Source organism: Chiloscyllium plagiosum, chromosome 32 (assembly GCF_004010195.1).
Source record: "Chiloscyllium plagiosum isolate BGI_BamShark_2017 chromosome 32, ASM401019v2, whole genome shotgun sequence".
Taxonomy (NCBI): domain Eukaryota; kingdom Metazoa; phylum Chordata; class Chondrichthyes; order Orectolobiformes; family Hemiscylliidae; genus Chiloscyllium; species Chiloscyllium plagiosum.
The window spans coordinates 14,403,860-14,424,265 of NC_057741.1; the positions used below are offsets into that span (position 1 = coordinate 14,403,860).

General features: G+C 40.1%; 1 protein-coding gene across 1 annotated transcript; it reads right to left on the reverse strand.

Annotated features, from left to right (window-relative positions):
• Positions 1 to 2,266: 2,266 nt before the first annotated feature.
• On the reverse strand, positions 2,267 to 9,836 carry LOC122539347 (protocadherin-18-like). The gene is made up of 4 exons (XM_043674091.1): positions 6,966 to 9,836; positions 4,898 to 4,986; positions 4,641 to 4,807; positions 2,267 to 3,133 (listed from the first exon to the last, which is right to left on the reverse strand). The coding sequence occupies exons 1-4, from the start codon at positions 9,474 to 9,476 to the stop codon at positions 2,481 to 2,483; spliced, it is 3,420 nt and encodes a 1,139-aa protein (XP_043530026.1). The 5' UTR covers positions 9,477 to 9,836; the 3' UTR covers positions 2,267 to 2,480.
• Between the last annotated feature and the right edge of the window lie 10,570 nt (positions 9,837 to 20,406).

Here is a 20,406-nt window from a genome sequence, read left to right on the forward strand (position 1 = left end):
TGGCAAGGTGGAAAACTGAATATTAATGAGTTTGGTTGCAGCATTAACAAGATGTTTAACAAGCATTAATCTAATCTATTGGCATTTCACCATTGCCTAGCAAGAATCACACTGCGCTAAGGATGGAGTGAGGGGATATTGACATCAAGGTGGATCTTGCTAGGCTTCTTGTCCAATTTTGACACTTTTTTCACAACAGTCCGAATCGCTCAGACCCTTGTAAAATTACACCCTTATCTTTTCAGGAATTAAGCAGGAGCTCTCAAACCCATAAATTTCCAAATCAAATTAACAATGAGAAAGTCTGTGAATGTGACCATAGTGTGAAATCCTATTTTGACCTTCTTGACTTCAGTGCAGCTTTCAACATGGTACTGCACCAACCTCCTCCAATATCCAATTGTGTGCAACTGTCCTCAAATAGTTCCACTTTGACCTTTTCTATTGTATACAGAGAGTTTTGCTCAATGTTACCACCTGAAATTGTTACTCTTCAGATCTTCAGCCCACCTACATAGATGAATCCTTGACCATTTTATCTAAAAACGCATCAGATCCATCAAGGGCAATTAAAATCTTGACCTCTACACTGACCCCTCCAATTCCATTGTGTTGCCAATTTGCCACTACAGCCTGAGAAAAGCTGCAAATTTGTCCAATTAAACATAGATCTCCTTAATGTTTTGCATTTTGGCTGTCCAATAACCTCTGTGTCCTCACTATCATTCCACCTTTATCATCAGCAACTTACACTGAACCAGGTGGTTTGCAACTTCAACATCCTAACTGATACTCTCACAAAGGAGTGTTACAACTGCATGTCTCATCCAGCACATCATTTACTTATATCTACATAATGCCTATCTGATCACTGCTACAAGTTATATGCTGCTAAAATGCTTTTGGACCTAACTAGATTCAATCTTTTTGATACTCCATAAACTCATCTTCTACTCTGCTGCCTATATCCCAAACCATATCACACCCCATCATTCCTGCGTTAGCTTTCAGTCCACCAACACTTACAATTTAAAATTCTTATCCTCATAGTCAAATCCCTTTATGACCTCCATCAGAAATCCTTATTATTGTAACTTTGATTCATTTATACCTTTCATTTCGTTCCATTGGCAGCCACTTCAGCTGTTTACATAAAAGCTGAGATTTTTCCCGTAAACCTCAATACCTCCTTTAAGATTCTCCTTAAACTCCAGCTCTTTGACCAGGTTATCAGCCTTTACTTCATAAATCTCCTTCTTTAAATTTGGGTATGTTTTTGTTGGATTATTTGTTAGCAATTTGGAACCTTTTCCTGTTAATTGATAATAGCATAATACCTTTTGTCATTCATGAGTTTCAACAAATGGATATCCCAAAAATACATACCCACTTGTTAACGTAAATTAAAACTACTTATATGATGCCATTTCTGGAACAAATTCCTCAGATCATCAATGCAGTTCTCATTCAAGTTTTTAAAATTATATCTCCTTACCACTTAAATTGATTGGAACATGGTTCAAATAAAATATAGGTGATTAATGGCAATCTAGTCTGGAACATAACTAGCAATTGAGTGAATTATTTATCTATTTATATTGTGACTATTAATTCTTTAAGCATAGTGCCTCTTCAATGTTCCACCATAATCTAAACTCTACACTTTCAAATAATAGATGAATAACATTTCTATTATTTTAAAGCATATTACATTTTTGGGAACAATAATTCAGACAAAGTTCCAAATATCATTGCAATGTGTAACTGCTGACTATAAAAGGACTGTAGTGTGATGATACATTATAATATCAAAAAATATCAGAATGTTCTGTTTACTCAAACAAATATTAATAACAACTGAAACAACTGCCATGCTACTGTGTTGTGAGCCAACAGTACAAAACTAGACATAATTCATGTCACCGTATATGAATTGTCACCTTTGTATAAATCTGTAGTAGTTGTAATGTCACTAGATGGGCCCAGAAGAAATTAAGGCCAATGCTCTAAGACAACGCAAATGAGTGAAAAATCCCTATACGCAATGATGTTATTCTAAAGTAAGTTTTTAAAATTGTGGTGTCAATTAGTTCTATCTCCAGCAATGTCTGATGCTTGCAATAGTGTACGCATTCAATATATTTTGAAAAGAGTATTCGTTAAAAGGTGATGCAAAGTGGTTCCATTTTTAATCAATTTCAGATTGAGATAATTATTACAATAAGTCAATTAGTTTGAAGTTCCTTCCCAATTAAACAAATGATGAATATAAAAATAAGTTTTATTTAAAAATATAAATAGAATACAAAATGTATTTTTAAAATACGAACATAATTACACAAATTGGTATACTTAATGTGAAAATATAACTGTATTCAAAGTCATAGACACATTTACTTGATAAATGCAAAGTGTTGGCAATGACTATCTTCCAGTTTCCAAACCAATAGGAAGAGAAAACAAATGTACACAACCATTATTTAGTTCTGCCGGACATCTTGTAAAAGTTTGTTAATTTCTGCTACAAGTTCACTGGCATCAATAAGTTCGTGTTTACTCTCACGCTTACAGGGGGCAAGCTGACTGAGAACATTATCAAATTCATCTTCTTCATAATTCTCTGGGATTTCTTCCATGGCTGGCAACCATTTAGAGATGCTTGGTGGATTTATATGATTAACTGGAGCTGTACCAACATTGTTCACTGGGTTCTGGAAGTGTGTGCTTGCTGCCCAAGCTGCCACACCTTGTGGATAAGGAGCTGGTTTCCCTGTCAAATGTCCTTTCTTATTTTCCAAAGAACTTACACTGCCAACTTCATTGCATTCTGAATACATGTCCATTTGTGGAGGCAGCAATCGTTGGAAAACACTGTTCATTTCTGACAGAAGGGAAGAAGTCCCAAGATCCTCTGTCTCCTCACTCTGGGACTCTTTGCCAAAGGTTAAAAAGCTTGTTTTCTTGTCATTGGAATCAGAAGAGTCACAATCATCTTCTTGAAGCTGTTGCGTATCCTCACCAGGAATAAACATGTTGCTCCGGTAATCAGCAGAAACGCCCGAAGACAAAGGGGGCATCCAGCATTGATCAGAATGGCCCAATACTTTGCATTCATCTGTGCACAACTTCATTGCTGCAAAACAAAAAAAAAGTTGGAAAGGTTAATCGGAGGTCATTAGTGTGAAAGTAAGACAATATTAAAATCTCTTTTCCTCCAACACCAACCCCGGCAGAGATATAGTAACATAATGGTTGTTACTGGACAAGTAACCCAGAGGTCTAGACTAATGATTCAGAAGAATGCAAATCCTATCATGAGACCTGGACAACTGAACTTCAATTGATTAAATAAAATCTGATAAAATGTTGCTATCAATTACGATAAAGCTAAAACTACTATATTAAAAACTTATCTGATTTTGCTTTGTCGTCGATTCTTAATTGCCTTTAAGGTGACCAAGCAAGCCATTGATTTGTGCTCAAAGTGGCATCCCACTACCATTCAATCAACATCAGTTAGGGATTGGTGACAAATGCTGGCCTTATCAGTGATATCCACATCCCATGAAGGAATAAAAAACACATTTTTAGTGCAGACAAATACCTAACACTATCATGTTTTCTCAGAGGTAGGAATTAGTGTTCGGTTCCCACGGATATAAAAATGATGAATGTGTCAATGCACCATACTGGAAATACTAGAAAAGTGCAATGAAGATAAAACATGGCACATTCAATAGTAAGACTGAGGACATAAAATATTGGACAAAAAAAATGTTCGATCAATGTTTGTGTAGCTTAATTTATTTTCGATTATTGTTTTGTTTTCTTTATTTCAGTGAATATGTTTTAGTTCTTCTCTGTACTCTGACCAAGCATTTATCAGTGATGTTTTCAATACTGAATATATTGAAAACTCTCACCTGGGATCTTTTTATTCACAGTATGGCTTCTATTTCACATGAGATTTCACACAAAATGTGTTTTGGTTCTCCATCACTCATTTATTTACAGTTGATAGTGCTGTTAAAAATGAGAACTCCTGTACAATGAGTAAATCTCACATTTCACATGTGCATTTTTTGTTAAGTATTGTTAGTGTATTATATACGAAGTAAAAGAGGCTATAATATATTCAAATCTCAAACAAGCCGAGTATTTAGGCTGTACTCCCAGAAACAAAGTTACATTCTGAGGGAGTTTGCATCACTTCCAGGTCTAAACATCAAAATTCTCCAACTCTCATCTCTGTTGAGAAATACATTGCAACTTAAATGAAGACATCACAATCAACAAAATCTCTGTCCAGTTGCTGGAGAATCTTGTGTGAAATGATTTCCAAAAGTTCTAATACAAATCTGGGTGAACACATGGCCAAAACAAAGCAAAAATCTAGGTTTCAATTACAATTTAGTTAATTTGAAAACAAAAATAAAAACTCAAGGGCAATGTTAAGCTCTACGATCTTTAGCATGCGGTTAGTTTTGACCCAATATTAACTAACGTTGCTACCAACATATGGAAGCAAGCAAATTGTTTCAGTCTTTGATCAGCATGAAAAGTAGAAAAACACAAACAGCAAATAATTGTATTTGCTTTGAATATTAAACAATGTGCACTTATTAGTGACATGATTGTACCTGGATGAAATCGATGACTGTCCGTGACAAAGAGATCACTGAAACCTTCCCCTAGAAGTCTGTCGATCGGAGAATCTCTACCCAAATCATAGTCACTATCTCCAGCTTCACTGTCACCCCTACCACTATCCTTCAAGCTGAATTTGTCCATATCTTGAAGAGCATATCTACAAAAAGATAACAAATTATTAGAAGCATAGATATCATAAAATTGAATATATGAAAAACACAGGAATTAAATGAGACAGTTCTTTTACCTGTAACTTCTGGAATATTTATTCCCTCGAAAGTTTGGTCTTGGTTGATACTGGCCTTGGTGTAGCATACTCAACAGCTGAGAAACTTGCTAAATGCAACAGAAATTAAAAAAAAACAAAAATTTACTCTTTGGGGGGAAAGAAAACAAAAATTTCTAATAACATCTGCAATACTGTTTCACACACGGTCTGAATTTTCACAAGGGTTGTTCCCAATTGTAGATGATGACTTCAAAGGAATGGACTGTGGAAACCTTGGAAAAACAAGGGTCAACACTGTTTACTCTATTTTTCTCGGGTCCGAACAAGTATTGTAAGGGGAAGTAAATAAGTGGAAATCCATCCCTGAAAATGTGCACATTTACATATTAAACTCTCAGGAGATGAATCAAATATAATCAAGAATAAGGAAATTCTTTTCTTGCAACTGAAATACTTTATGATCTACAGTTTACTTGTTTTTGAATTGCAAAATGTCCTAGTTCTATTACTTGTAGATTTTAATAGAAATACATTATAAAGTTGTTTTATCTGAACTAATTCCTCACTCCTGAAGTTTTCAAATGTCAGAATGTTAAAAAGACTGAATGAGAACCCAACAGTTAAAACTCCAGATCAAGAAACTGGATGCTTTAATCTTGCATTTGTTACCAGAAGTTTTTAACTATTCAATTTTCAATCAATACTATGTCTGCACTTTAATGGAAGTTATGCATTAAGTCACATGCTACCAGTAGAGTTGGTGTCACTAGATTGAGACAGATTGTAAGTATTAGTGCTAGAAAGATGACTTTCTACTTTATGACCCATTCCTCTAAGGAATAATTAGTTTTAAGGGTGTAAAACTAAACAAGCCTTGTACTCTTCTAATTATTGATTTGATGCTCAATTAAGTGGTTGAAACTCCTTATACAGTATTTTCATTAAACCAATTGGCACTTTCACTTTAAATCTGTGCACCCTTAAAAGATGTAACTATTTTAATCTAGTAAGTGAATGACACCAACAAAATTGCATATGAAGGAATGAGATATATTCATTACTGCACACTAATATTTGCTGCAGAGATTCATGATATAACATAGTCTAAATGTAACAGCAAAAATCAACAACTTGAATTTTAAATAAGTAAACTGCTATATAAAACAAACTTTCCCATGTGATGAGGTGTTTTACAGCACAGAACTGACTGACTATCTTGAGCCTGTCGTCAAACAGCTAGGCCCTCAGAACTGTTGAAACACTACATTACAATCTTCGAAAGCCACTTGAAGGCTTTTTGCTCAGTTATGTCTCTGTGAGCAATGGTCATCTTCTGACATAAAATCACTCAAGTAGCCATTTTAAATCTGAAATGATGTGGAGGTGTCAGTGTTGGACTGGGGTGGACATAGTTAAAAATTACACAACACCAGGCTATAGTCCAACAGGTGTATTTGGAAGTACTAGTTACCTGATGAAGGAGCAGTACTCTGAAGGCTAGTACTTCCAAATAATCCACCAGATCTATAACCTGGTGTTGTGTGATTTTTAACTTAATCTGAAATGGTCAGTGGATGATGGGTAATTTGTTCTCATTAATTATCAAACAGCTCTTTTCAAACCTTCACCCAATATGCATCCATACTTCCACTATAGTTCACAGGTCAGAAAGAAAACCAAACTTTACTCTCACTCATGCTGTGTTGAAGCGGTTTGTAGTAATCTGATAACTACACTTTTATGAAATAATACAACTTAGGCCAGCAATTGAATTGGGTCCTAAAATCAAAGCATTCAAATCCTCACACTTCAATGACATGAAACATCCAGAAGCCCATCATTTCCATTATTTAAGTGAAAGAATAGGAAAGATTTACACAGGAAATCATAGGTTAAAATGTTTTAACACAAATTACACATTAGTAGATGAGCTGATGGCAAAAAATGCCAAATATCTCGTACAGTTATATATTCTCTATTTTGTGTCAAGCAAGAATAGAGTATCGATAACAGTTTTCAGTTTGGAATCACAAATTGGCTGAACTCCAAATAATTTTTTACTGTGTATAAAGCATAGCATACTAACCTCAACAGGTGGAGAAGTATGTGTAAGTTCCAGTGAAAAGTTTTCAGGTAAGTGGTTGGAGGATAAAGTCACCAAACTGTTGAGAGACTGGCGGCTATGATTGGTTTGCCTGCTGCACATCTGAGCTCGATCTATTCCTGACAGAGTTGGAGATGAGGAAGGAGTGGCCTTATGCTGGGATCTGATGGGAAGAGTGCCAGTTGCCGTGTGCACCAGAGTAATGTCACCTTTGTGAATCTGCCTGGATGGTCGCTTGGGATGGTGCTGATAGGTAGATTCTGCCACTCGACAGTTGTAAGATCTGTTGTCCTTCTTTTCCCGATTACACCTTGTGGCAAACATCGCCATGATGATAAGCAAAACAGCACAAATTACACCCAGTGATATGATGATGATCATGGAGTCATCTAAACTATTATGTTCATCATAGTGGATTTCTTCCCCAAGTTCTGCCAGCACAACTTTTAGGGCAGCCACTGTGCTCAGACTTGGAATTCCTTTATCTTGCACAGCCACCATGAGGTCCCAACTTTTCTCCTGAACTGAAACCCAGCTATCATTGGTATAAATGTCACAAGTCCTTGGATCCAAAGTCAAAAAACCATGTTGGTTGCCCTCAAGGATGCTACAAGTGAACTCGGCATTGATGCCTGCGTCCTTGTCAACCACTGCTATGGTAGTCACTAAATAGTTTGGTCCAGCATCAATAGGGATTGGCACTTCTGCCGTACCATTCCGCAAAACAGGCTTGAGAATGGCTGGCGAGTTATCATTCTGGTCGAGAATGGTCAGAAAAACAGTTGTGTTGGTGCTAAGCTGAGGGGTGCCACCATCCCTGGCCTGGACCATAAATGAAATCCTGCTCATCTCTTCACGGTCGAAGGTCCTGAGTGCATAGATTGCTCCAATGGACGGGTCAATGGTCAGGTAGGTGGTGATGGAGCTGCCAGAGATGTAGGACTCCAGAATGGTGTAGGTCACTTGACTGTTCTCCGCCAAGTCCTTGTCGGTGGCTGTCATCAAGGTGATGAAGAGCCCGGGAGAGTTGTTCTCCAGCAGGAAGAGTTCGTGTGTGCTTTTCTGGAACTGGGGGGCATTGTCGTTCTCGTCGGCGACCTGGACGGTGAGGTACTGGACGCTGGTGAAGCTGGGGGTGCCCAGGTCCTCGGCGATCACCTCCAGCCTGTACTGGGCGATCTCCTCCCGGTCCAGGGAGTGGTTGGTCTGGATCATGTAGTTCTTCTCGTTGGTCTGCAGGATCCTGAAGTGGCCGGAGTGCCCGCGGAGGCGACAGCTGACCTGGCCGCTGGCGCCCGAGTCCCGGTCGTCGACCCGGACCACGGCCACGAAGGTGTCGCGGGGGGCGGCCTCGGAGACGGTGGCCACCTCGCTGCCCAGCGGGACCAGGCTGACCGCGATCTCGGGCGGGTTGTCGTTCACGTCCAGCACTTGCACCAGGATCTTGCAGTGCGCCGGGATGGAGTTGGGACCCAGGTCCTGGGCTTGGGCGTCGATCTCGTAGGTCTGGGTCAGCTCGTAGTCCACCGGGCGGAGCAGCAGCAGGTGCCCGGTGTCCGGGTCGATACGGAAGGTCTCCATCACCCGGGGGGACGCGTGGCTCCCGAATGAGTAGACCACCCTGCCGTTGGTGCCCTGGTCCGGGTCGGTGGCGTTCAGGTCCAGCAGCAGCGAGCCCCGGGGCGAGTCCTCGGCCAGGCGGACGGTGTACGAGGGCCGCTCGAAGGCCGGGCTGTTGTCGTTCGAGTCGGCCACGCTGATGCGGAGCACCGAGGAGCCCGACCTGGGAGGCTGCCCGCGGTCGCTGGCCACCAGCCTCAGCTCGTAGCTGGCCTGCCTCTCCCGGTCCAGCTCCCGGACCACCACCAGGTCGGCGGACTTGGCGCCGTCGGCTCCGGTGCGCACCTCCAGCGCGAAGTGAGGGTTCGGGCTGAGGGTGTAGGTGTGCAGCGAGTGCTCGCCCAGGTCCGGGTCCACCGCGCTGTCCAGGGGGAAGCGGGAGCCCACCGCCGCGCTCTCGAAGATCTCCAGCGGGATAGCAGCGCGCGGGAAGCGGGGCGAGTGGTCGTTGATGTCCAGCACCTCCACCTCGACCTGGATGAGCTGCAGGTGCTCGGTGGGCAGGGTGATCACGTCGAAGGCGATGCGGCACGCCGCCGCGCTGGGCTTGCACAGCCGCTCCCGGTCCAGGCGCTCGGCCACGCTCACCTCGCCGTCCCGCTCCCGCACCGACAGCAGCGACGCGTTCACCCGCTGCGGCTGCTGCATCACCCGGAACCGCTGCGACGACGGGTTGAGCTCGGCCGCCAGCGTCTCGGACAGCCTCCCGATCACCGTGCCGACCGGCTGCTCCTCGTACACCCGGTACTTGACCGTGATAGCGGCCGCCCCCTCTCCCAGCCACACGCTCAGCACCAGAGCCAGGAGGAGAGCCGCCTGTTGCTGCTGCTGCTGCTGTTGCTGCAGCCGCCTCTCAGCCCCTTCCTTCCCCATTCTCACCCACTCCAGGAGCGCCCTCGACTCTCTCTCCCCCTCTCTCACCCCCACAACAAACTCCCTCTTGCTCTCCTTACTCACTCACGGGACACCACATTGGACGCCAGGGATTTTCTTTTGGCCAACGGTCAGGACAAAGCAGGCTTCATGTAACAAAGTCGCTGCGTCCCGCAGTCGTGTGCTAACTTCTCCCCACCCCCGCCCCCCCTAACTTTCAGCCAACGAGCTAACACTATTCTATTCTTTTCTCTCTGCAGCTGAAATATGGTTTTTCTTTGGGGTGGGTGGGGGTGTGGAGATGGGAGAGGAGGTTGGCTGATGAGCTTCCTCGGGTTCTGATCCTCACTCTCCCCGGGCTGAAACGGACGGACTACACTCTTCCCTGGGCTCTGACCCTCTCACTCTCAGGCGGCTATGTTATGCTCTTTCCCCAGCTCTGACCCTCCCTCACTCACTCACTCACTCACTCAACTATGTTGTACTCTCCCCTGGCGCTGACCCTCACTCTGAGGCCGATCCGCACCAACTTCTCCCCATTTCCCCAGCTCTGACCCTCCCTCACTCACTCACTCACTCAACTATGTTGTACTCTCCCCTGGCGCTGACCCTCACTCTGAGGCCGATCCGCACCAACTTCTCCCCAACTCGTTCCAAACTTTCCCCAAAGGCGCGTGCCGCCAGACCAACCAGCCAATCATACGGCGCCTCCCAAATCACAGCGGCCAATCACAGATGGGGAGGGGTGCGGGCCCCGCCTATTGGCTCCCGCCCATCCGCCAGCTCCAAACATTGTCAGAGAACGGGGCCTCCGCCCATTGACAACTCCTTGCCCCTCCCGCTAGGAGCCAATATTAGCGCCAACTACTTTTCCTTCTCTGAATTACCCAAGCTGCTACTTTCACCTAGAGTCCCCTTCACCGAACCATAAATCGTCTGATTGTGTCCCCTTCTTTCCTCAGATATCCCTTTCTATCTTACTCCTTTTGATGGTCTCTCCACTAATTATTTCCTGCTCTGCTGACCGTTCCAGTGCACATTCTTCACTTAGTCTAAACTGGGTCGCGCTCTCTAGATAGGGGTTGATTTGGATCAGCCTGCTCGGTCACTTCTTTTTCCCCTCAAGTTGAACGTTATTGGCTTTTTCTGAAGACATGCCAGTTATTCGACTTTCCTCTTCGTTGCTAATCTTTTCCAGATTACCTCAGGAGAGCTGTTTTCAAAGTTTTCTTTGATGAATCCATTTGACTTGTTCGGAAAGAGAGAGGAAAAAAGAAAAATTCGGGAGCCTTCAGTTTTCACACACAGGGCTAACCGAGTTCGGCTTTCTTTTTAAACTCTTTGTAAAGACATGCTAACGCATAATAAAAAAAAACGACTTTTAAAAAAAGCCCAACCGTCATTCAAACCACAAATGGATTGCCCGCTGTGATTTCTTTTTGGTGTCTATTTGTAATTCACGTGCACGGAGTTCTCTGGAATAAGTACTTACACGAAAATCTGCTATGGTCTACATCGATTAAATCTGTCTTGAAATATAAACACCTGCAATAGTGGCAAAATAATCTTTATTGCAACAAAAAAACCCAGAAAAGTTTCATCAACCATCTGCATTTGCTTGTTTTGCGCTTTTTATCACTTAGTATAATCCCCTTTTCTCTGCTTTCTATGGTTCTGTAAACCTCACTGTCCCTCGTTTTCTCCGAGTTGGTCTCTTTTTGTTGCTCTGGGAGAGGGAGGGGGTGGGTTTAAAGTCACTAAGGAGGTTCCAGACGGACGGGAAGGCGAAGCACAGACTCTCGCTTTCTCCTGCACTCAAATGCCTTTTAAAAGCTATTACTGATCTTCCATAGAGGCAGCGTCGTGTGGAAAATCACGGATAAAAGGAGGGTGCCTCATGAATGTATTTAGTAATAGGTCACGCCGGTGGGCATTCTACCCCATGAATACTGTTTTACAACTTTGCGGCCTTTTCATAACTTATCTGCGAATTAGCATCCTATATGAGGAGAGAAAGCAAACACGAGCAACTGCAGCTTGAGAAGTCGACGCCATCTGGCGCAAATCTCCAACAATCGACCCAATAATTACATCAATGCAGCTTTAGCCAAAAAAAACTTCGTAAACACCAATAGGACACGTTACCTCGGCTCAAAGGGATTCCAGTGATCAGATAATTCTATTAGTTTACAGCAGCTCTGATCACTCATAGAGAATCAGGTTTCTGTGTAACTTCACGTGCGATATCTATTTAACAGGTAATGGGACCAAATGCAGTGTTCAAAACAGTTTATACCGTTTTAAGGACAGTTAGAGAAATTTGGACGAACTGTATACAAGTTTGTAAAAGGGGCAAACCTATGAAGAGTTTGGACTTCATTTTTTTAAAAAAAAAAGCTGCATTGCGATATCCCAAAAGATCCAATCCACAACTATCTATTCTTGTTTCACACTTTGCAACATTTTCGGATCGATGCACGCATACTGTTTCCAGAAGACTTTTTGTTTTATTTTCAACAAGTGCAATTAGTTCAGAACAAGTTCCAAAGTGTCACGTGACACGAGGTTTAAGTTTTTTCAGTCTAGTCCGTAAACTTTGGGAACTGACTCGCAATGTTCCTCCTAAAATCGCGTCCTTATCAGAAAGTAAAATTTGCCGTTACGTGGTCACGAGGAGTTTTAACTTTGTAGAGCTTTACGTAAAGGCGCCCCTTCTTATAGCAGAAGTCGTTTGGATGTCAATAGGGAGCTATCACACATGTAACTACCTACTGTCTCTCCAGGAACTCTTCATCATTACTGCACTCAGGCACGCGCGTGGGGCGCTGCTAACTTTGTTCCTGGCCTCCGCACTTGACCCTTTCTCCAAACATGCTGCCGCTCTCTCAGACGGAACTACTTTTCTCCTCTTAAAAAGAAAGTGTAACCTCCAAAGTAGCCAAGAGTTTGGCAAAATTACTTTACACGGAGCCACATTATGAGATGCCAGGGCAAGTCTAATATGAAGATACGCCCTACAGGAAAAATGGGGAGATTTTTAGAGAGGGGATTCTAGTGTTCAGGATTCCAGGCAGTTGAAGATGCCGTGGTTAAGCGAAATCAGAGTTGGATGATTTCTGCAATACATTCTAATCCGTCCATGGAGAACGATCATTGACAATAGTCATCATGGACAAGTCATGCTGTCTACAAGTTCCACCTTGCAACATTTTCGAATCATTACTTGCATGATGTTCCCAATTGGCCACGGCTCCCAACAATGTTTTTATCTCCACCACTACAACTTTAGGAACCAATTGTAGCTCCTGCCTCGTAATTGATCGAGTCTGTATCTATTTCCGTTATTATTTCTCCACTGCCATTAAACATTAGCAACGATCCCCACTCTGTCCTGCATCTTCAACTTCTCCTCAAAACCTACGAACTACAATTCATGTCCCCAGCATTAATTACATGGACGTCACTTCTTCGTTATAAACACTTCATTCACGTTTCTTTACCGCCACGTTACAATCGTGGGGTCATGAGTAAATAAGAGATGCGCTTTCAGAACAATAAGTTTTAATTTCTGTATTACTTTACAAGTGCAGATGGTGACAGCAAAAAAAAGGGAACGGGAGTGACCAAATTTGTTGGATACAGATTAATTGTAATATTAAAATAATCTGTCCATTCCGTTTATATTTGTTTTATTCAGTGAAAAATCACAATGTCTGATTTGATCGATTTACTTTTAGCGCTCGGCGCAGCGTTACTTCCGAGATTTGTGACAGACAAAGGGACTTGTCCCAAATATATTTTAAAAGTTAATGCGACCAACTTTTTAATTGGATTAGGATATGATCTAAAACCCACGTAAGCATAAAATATTCACAAGGAATTGTTCCCCTTGATAACATGATTCGATTTTTGATAACTGCATGCGCTTTCAGAGAAATGCCTTCATTCCTGATTAGTGGGTTAGAATAATTGTCTATGCTGCTCTTTAACTTCACTATAAAAAAGAATTGCCTTCAATAGGTACCTGACATAAAGAGTGGAATTATATCAAGCAATGTGATCCAGAATTAGCTAACATTCTCATACCCAATCCCCGAAACAAGAATTGAGATAATACATGTATTTCTAAAAGGCTTGAGAAAGGGAAAATCCAGCATCAAAGGGTGAATGTGCTCATTAATGCCACCATGTTGCTTTTGCCATCTTTTGTTGGTGGCCATCATTGTAACTGTTGGATTGACTCAGTACCTCAATTCCTCTGAATTCAACCACATCACTTCAATTCCCGCCTCAGGCGACTGACTGTGTGGAGTTTGCACGTTCTCCCCGTGTCTGCGTGGGTTTCCTCCGGGTGCTCCGGTTTCCTCCCACAGTCCAAAGATGTGCAGGTTAGGTAAATTGGCCATGCTAAATTGCCCGTAGTGTTAAGTAAGGGGTAAATGTAGGGATATGGGTGGGTTGCGCTTCGGCGGGTCGGTGTGGACTTGTTGGGCCGAAGGGCCTGTTTCCACACTGTAATGTAATCTAATCTAATCTAATCTTATGGGATGTGGCAGAAAGTATTTTGTTTCAACACATCAGATGAAAAAAATCCCATGGCGTTGTCCTGTATCCAGTAACTGCTACAATTCGTGGTTCTGTCCTACTTTGAGATTCTGCAAATTGACTGACCAGAAAATCCCTAAATAGATAATGAATTCAAGGTTAATCTATTGAAATACAAAGGTGTACCAATTTTACCAGGTGCTTTTTTTAATGCTCTTGTGCCCTCCTTTATTGTGCTTATACAAGCCTATTGCAATTCATTTAAAGAAGAAGAAAATTCTTATGTGGAAAAAATAAATATTTAAGTCTGCCTTTGTTTTCCTCAGGCAATATATTAGTGGTGAGAAATATGAACTTTTTTCACTGATGTAGGCATCAAGTACGTTCTGATTAGATATTAAATTATTATGCATGATTAGAAAGATGTCACTTTGTGAATTTCATTTTCTCTGGATGTTCCTGAACATTTTATTACTAATGAAGGACTTTATTAAAAGTGTTGTTACTGTTGTAATGCAAGAAATGCAGCATACACTTTTTTTCACTTAACAAAGTGAATAATGACCAGATAGTACTTTCCATTTATTCATGGAATGTGTGTGTAGTGTTGGCAATGCCAACATGTGTTGCCCATCCCTAATTTTGCTTGAGTAAGTGATGGTGATTCAGCTTGTTGAATACAAATTAAAACCTTTGGAGTCATATACAGGCACAATCCAATGAGAGCAGGTTTCCTTTCCTAAAGGACATTAGTAAATAAAATTTGGTTTTGCAACAGACTTGTAGTCCTTTGGTTTTTTTTTGCTATTACTGTTTTTAAAAGAATTCATACAATTTAAGGTAAGTTGTACAAATGCTATGGTTGGGTTGAATACATTGTCTCATCATAATTCATTCAGGCCTCTGGATTACCTGTCATGTCTTGTCAGTACATTTTTTTTTGCTGATGTTACTGTTTTATTGATGTATCACTACTTTGTCCTAAAACACTTGTCCTTGGCTTGTGAGTCTCTGCCATAATCCTTGACAACACAAATGTAGCTATCAAGAGGTTTCCTTCTTTATCTATTTTGTGCAGACATACCCTCTCACCAGGTTTCTTCTTGCCATTAGTGTTAAATAGGTTGATGTGAAATTCAGAACAGAATACCTCTACACATCTATTCATACAATGCTCCATTACAGCTGTCTGTCATCAGTAGGTTTGTCATTTGTCCAACAATTTGACAGCTTCCCAGAGACCACATTGTGAATGTATACAGTTTTCAGTTTTCTTAAAGTGCAGTATTATTGTCCATGAAACATCTGCAGTTATTCATTCCATTGCTATTGAGCTGCTTAACCATTGTACTAGATATCCTAAACTTTACTTTCAGTTTTAGCTAAAGCATAAATCCTTATCAAATCAAAATTTAATTGAGAGCAAATCTCTGATTAGTAAAATGACATGTCAGTTTCAGACAACACATCCCATTACATTAATTCCAGCTTTTATTTCATGTAATTGAGGCTGCTAGTTTAATATTATTTCTATGCTCAAATACAGTTCTATGTATTTTGGCCAGATCTTATTAGACTTATATGTGTGCTTACAGACAGCTGTCAGTTGCCTACTAAACTAACTGTTTCCTCATAAATAGCTAGCTTTTTTTTCCTCTGAAGTAACATTGCTATAATCTAAGTACAGCTGAATTCAGATTATTTTATGTTTTTCTGTGAAGAACTGAGGTTTCAGGCAATAGACAACCATAAGTAATATATCAATGACAGAATTCTGAGATGGTGATCACGTTCTGTTAAGGAATGCTAGAGGTTTTTATTTGGCTCCTGTACTATCTCTGATACTGTTTGTGAATCAGTGATTGTTTTGTCTGAAGTAACGAAAATAACTCTTTCTGCATGAAATTGTTTCAGATGTGTGATTAACACTATTCTTGTGCTCCCTTTGTTTATCCTTGCTAATAATGACCGTTTAAATAATGCAAATTGATTCAGCTCACTATCCAGATGAACTATTCCATGTTGCCAGATGACAGGTGTTGCTTTGTTGGTTTATTTTTCTTGGCAATGGCTATCTCCTGCATTGGCCTGGGGAAAATGAAATCGTTTTTTTTCCAACATTCACAGTCTTGGACTGGTAACAGTCAGAGTTGGATTGGTAGTCACAAGTATGGCATTGCAGATGCTCTTAGTAGACAAGTAAGGTGAAGCTCCTTCTTGTTCCATTTCTCTGAGACTAGACCCTGCTAAACTTGTAGCAGACTGTGTCTCATTATCACAATGAAATATTGTACAAAGAAACAATCTGGATCACAAGAAAATCTAGTTTTGAGCCTACTGATTTTGTCGCATCTGAGTCAGGTAGTGTAGCAGTGCCAAAGACTGCAGAAGTGACAGATGTATTTCCATTGTCAAATGAAGCAACAGGAACAGGCAATCCTCATCCAGCATAACAAAAATACATGGTGAACCAGACTGATAAGCACACAGTGCCCTAGGAAGAGTGAAGAAGCTGATGATCAGCATTATAAGAGTCACTCACTTTAGCTTTTACTGCATCATGTGTGCTATTTGGCACTGCAGTGTTTAAAAGCAGTTGTGCAAGAAGTTTTGTTGAGTATCCTATATGATTTTAATACTACTATTTTACTAACTGTGGAAATTCTTTAAAGTTCAAATTTTGCAATGTAAATACAAAAGAGGTAAAATTTCCCTTTTAATCTACTGTAATTATTCCATCAATGCTTTTACATGGATGTGTTTGTTTTGTTAATGGTGATAACTGTTCTGGCAAAAAAATTGAAGTAGTTTTGCTTCATAGATTAACAAACAGACAGCATATTTTAATTTGGTCACACTGAATTCACTACATTCCTAGTTCGTGGTCGTGTAGATTATCAGATATAAAAGTATTCAAAGGAGATTTTTACAATTTCATAGCATCTTGACAAATATCTACACAATATATTTTAATCTTTCCTATGTTACAACACAGAAAATAGTGTATTAAAGTATATAGTTGATCATAAAGAATTCTTGGATGTCCTGAGGTTGTGAAAAACTGAAAGTGTTTTTTTAAATATGAATCAGAAACTATTATCTTCAACTGATGTCATTTGTCCATTGGATAGAACAGCATTATGTATATAATACATACATGGATGCCATATAATCCAAATTTCTAAATTATGGGTTTTTCTTGCTACAATAATCTCTGTGAAGAAATTTATTTTGCCCGAAGAGCAACCTCATTTTACCAATGATAAAAGAATTCACAAGACATCAATTATTTAGTTTTTGATTACATAGATACAAACATATGCATCAGAAGAAGTTGTAGGCTTGAGTTTGTTTCACCATTCAATATGACCTGATTGCTCCAAATAGCCAGTTGCAAGTGAGGACTGCAGGTGCTGAAGATTAGAGTTTAGAGTGTGGTGCTGGAAGAGCACAGCAGATCAGGCAGCATCCAAGGAGCAGGAAAATTGGCTTTTGCTCGAAATGACAATTTTCCTGCTCCTCAGATGCTGTCTGACCTACCGTGCTCTTCCAGCACCACATTCTCTACTCCTAATAGCATCTATCCCACATAACTTTCATTTCCTCACTTACCAATAGTCTGTCTATCTCTTTCTTAACATTATTCAAAGACTTTTGAAGGGTTCCTTCAAGGAATGCATCAATTTTAAAATTATTACAGCTATTCATAACTCTCTTAAACAACAGACAATAGCACTATGAACATGTAATGTTTATGAAAATTACTACTGGACCTCATTGCACTTATAGGAACTTAAAAGGCTTCCAATGCCTTTAGAGAAAGGGTGTTCTAAAGAATCAGAGCCCTCTGTGAGTAAAAAAATGGCAACCCTTGGTTTTTAAATGCTGACCCTTGGTTCTAAGATTCCTTTACAAGAGGAAATATTCCATCCAAATATGTCTTGTCAAGACCCCTCAGGATCATGCGTGCTTCAATCAAGTCACCACTTACTCTTCTAAACTTTATTGGATACAAGCCTAATCTATCTAACCTTTTCTTAAAAGACAACCCCCAAGATATCAGTTTAGTAAACTTTCTTTGAATTGCCTTCTATGCACTTACATTCTTCTGAAATAAGGAGACAAATTCTAGCTGATTCTATTGACACTTGTGGATTTCTTATTGGGCGGCACGGTGGCACAGTGGTTAGCACTGCTGCCTCACAGCGCCAGAGACCCGGGTTCAATTCCCGCCTCAGGCGACTGACTGTGTGGAGTTTGCACGTTCTCCCCGTGTCTGCGTGGGTTTCCTCCAGGTGCTCCGGTTTCCTCCCACAGTCCAAAAGATGTGCAGGGTCAGGTGAATTGGCCATACTAAATTGCCCGTAGTGTTAGATAAGGGGTAAATGTAGGGGTATGGGTGGGTTTCGCTTAGGCGGGTCGGTGTGGACTTGTTGGGCCGAAGGGCCTGTTTCCACACTGTAATCTAATCTAATCTAATCTAATCTAAAAAAAAATCCAGAACTATAAAATTAAACTCAGACAGAGAATGAAGAAAGAACATCAATTTGGTACCATGTCTACTGAATACTGGAGGAGAATAGAGTTTTGGAAGCTGCAGATGATAACTGAGTCAGTGGAACTATAGCTGTAGTCAAAGAATGAATAACCACAATGTTGGAAAAGGCAATAATTGGCTAACTGCAGAAAGCCGTATAGTTAAATCTCTGTTTTAAAAGTAATAAAGACTTTGTATGGGAATTTGATACTGAGTGTTCCTTAAGGGAATGCATCAACTTTAAAATTATTGCAGTTATTCATAATTCCCTTAAACAACAAACAATAGCACGATGAACATTTAATGTTTATGAAAATCAGTTTTGGACCTCATTGCACTTACAGCAAGTTAATTCTGAAAACAGCTCAAAAGCATCAATACTTTTTAAATTAGACCATAAAAGAGCAATATAGAAACTTCTTAATAGCTCACCTTACAGTTTTATTACATTGATCTGCTACTATTACTTGGATAATGACTTTTTGCTCAAATATAATGTGCAGATAAAAATGCTGTGGTGTTGATGGCTGTTTTCATTTACTGACTTGGATATTTAAATTTCAAGAAGTTCTCAATTAGGTAATATACAGACAAGGCTGACTGCTTTTAAATGGCCACCTTTTTATGTTTTATAGCTAACAGATGAAATTCTCCCTCCCCCACCTGGCAGCCTTCTGTGTCTGGATTACCATCTTCCGGACAGAGTTGGAACAAAGTGTTGACGTTTTGGTACAGATGAAAGAAAAACAGTAATCTCAATTTTAAAAAAGGGAAAATATTCTCATTACTACTTGGAGCAAAGTCATCATATTTTTATTTTCCTTATGATTTTGCTAAGAATTGTGAAAGAATAAATCTTCATATACAGCAACATTACAATGTCAGTAGTGTTTCACATTCAGATTTTTAAAAGGCAAGAAATACCCACGAGGCCTATCTTTGCTTTCAACAGTTTTTATATAAAATCTTAAGTTAATGCCCACTTTCAGAGATAATGACCATTTAAAATCATTGGCAAAACTAACTTTGGAAATATTGCATGTAACATTACTTGTTACAAGAAATAAAATCCACTGCTGTTCTGACTCTGGTTAACATTGCATTCACCACCTCTTTGTAATTTTTCAGTGGTGGAATCTTGCATCTGCATCCAGGAATTTTTCCCTTGATCCTTTTGTCTTGTTACATGTCTTTCTAACTTCAAAAGCCAAATTAATGTGCATAATTTTATTGGATTAAATCTTAGATGTGCAGCATTCATAGATATGCCCTTGCACATCTAAGGTTTCAACTTTTTTTGTGACAAATTGCTGAAAACATAAACTGATAATTTTGGATCAAGGGAAAAAAATTTGTATCTTCTTAAGTAATCAGATTGACAAATTTTGGAAATTAGCAGTGAGACTTGAGGTGGAAATCAAAATTGGGGAGAATGAACTAAAATCTAGTTCAGAGAACAAAACAAGAATGAACTAAAATCTAGTTCAGAGAACAAAACAAAGAGGGTAAAGGAAAGGATGGGTTAAGGGAGAGAAAATAAAGGAGAGACTGAAAGGAAAAATAACAATTTATCTGAAAAAGGCACTTGCTTTCCAGATTTTTCAACAATGTTACCGTACACATATAATACTTAAGTTTGACACTAATTAATACTTGATACTTAATTAGATAAATACATAGAAATCCAATAAATTGTCTGTGGTGAATTTAGGATGTGTCCAAAATGCAAGTACAGCAACTTCATGCAATTTGTTCATGAAGTTGTTCATGAGCCAGCCAGCAAGCTGCTAATGTCATTACATTAACAGTAGAGCTGCATATCTTGGACAGAAGCTTTTGAAGTTACAT

Bases quoted from the DNA above. Each gene is read 5' to 3' on its own strand.
- LOC122539347 (XM_043674091.1), bottom strand. From the start codon at position 9,476: ATGGGGAAGGAAGGGGCTGAGAGGCGGCTGCAGCAACAGCAGCAGCAG. The intron at 4,987-6,965 runs GTTAGTATGCTA...TGTTGCATTTAG, and splicing joins ATACTTCTCCACCTGTTGAG to CAAGTTTCTCAGCTGTTGAG. The intron at 4,808-4,897 runs GTAAAAGAACTG...ATCTTTTTGTAG, and splicing joins AAATATTCCAGAAGTTACAG to ATATGCTCTTCAAGATATGG.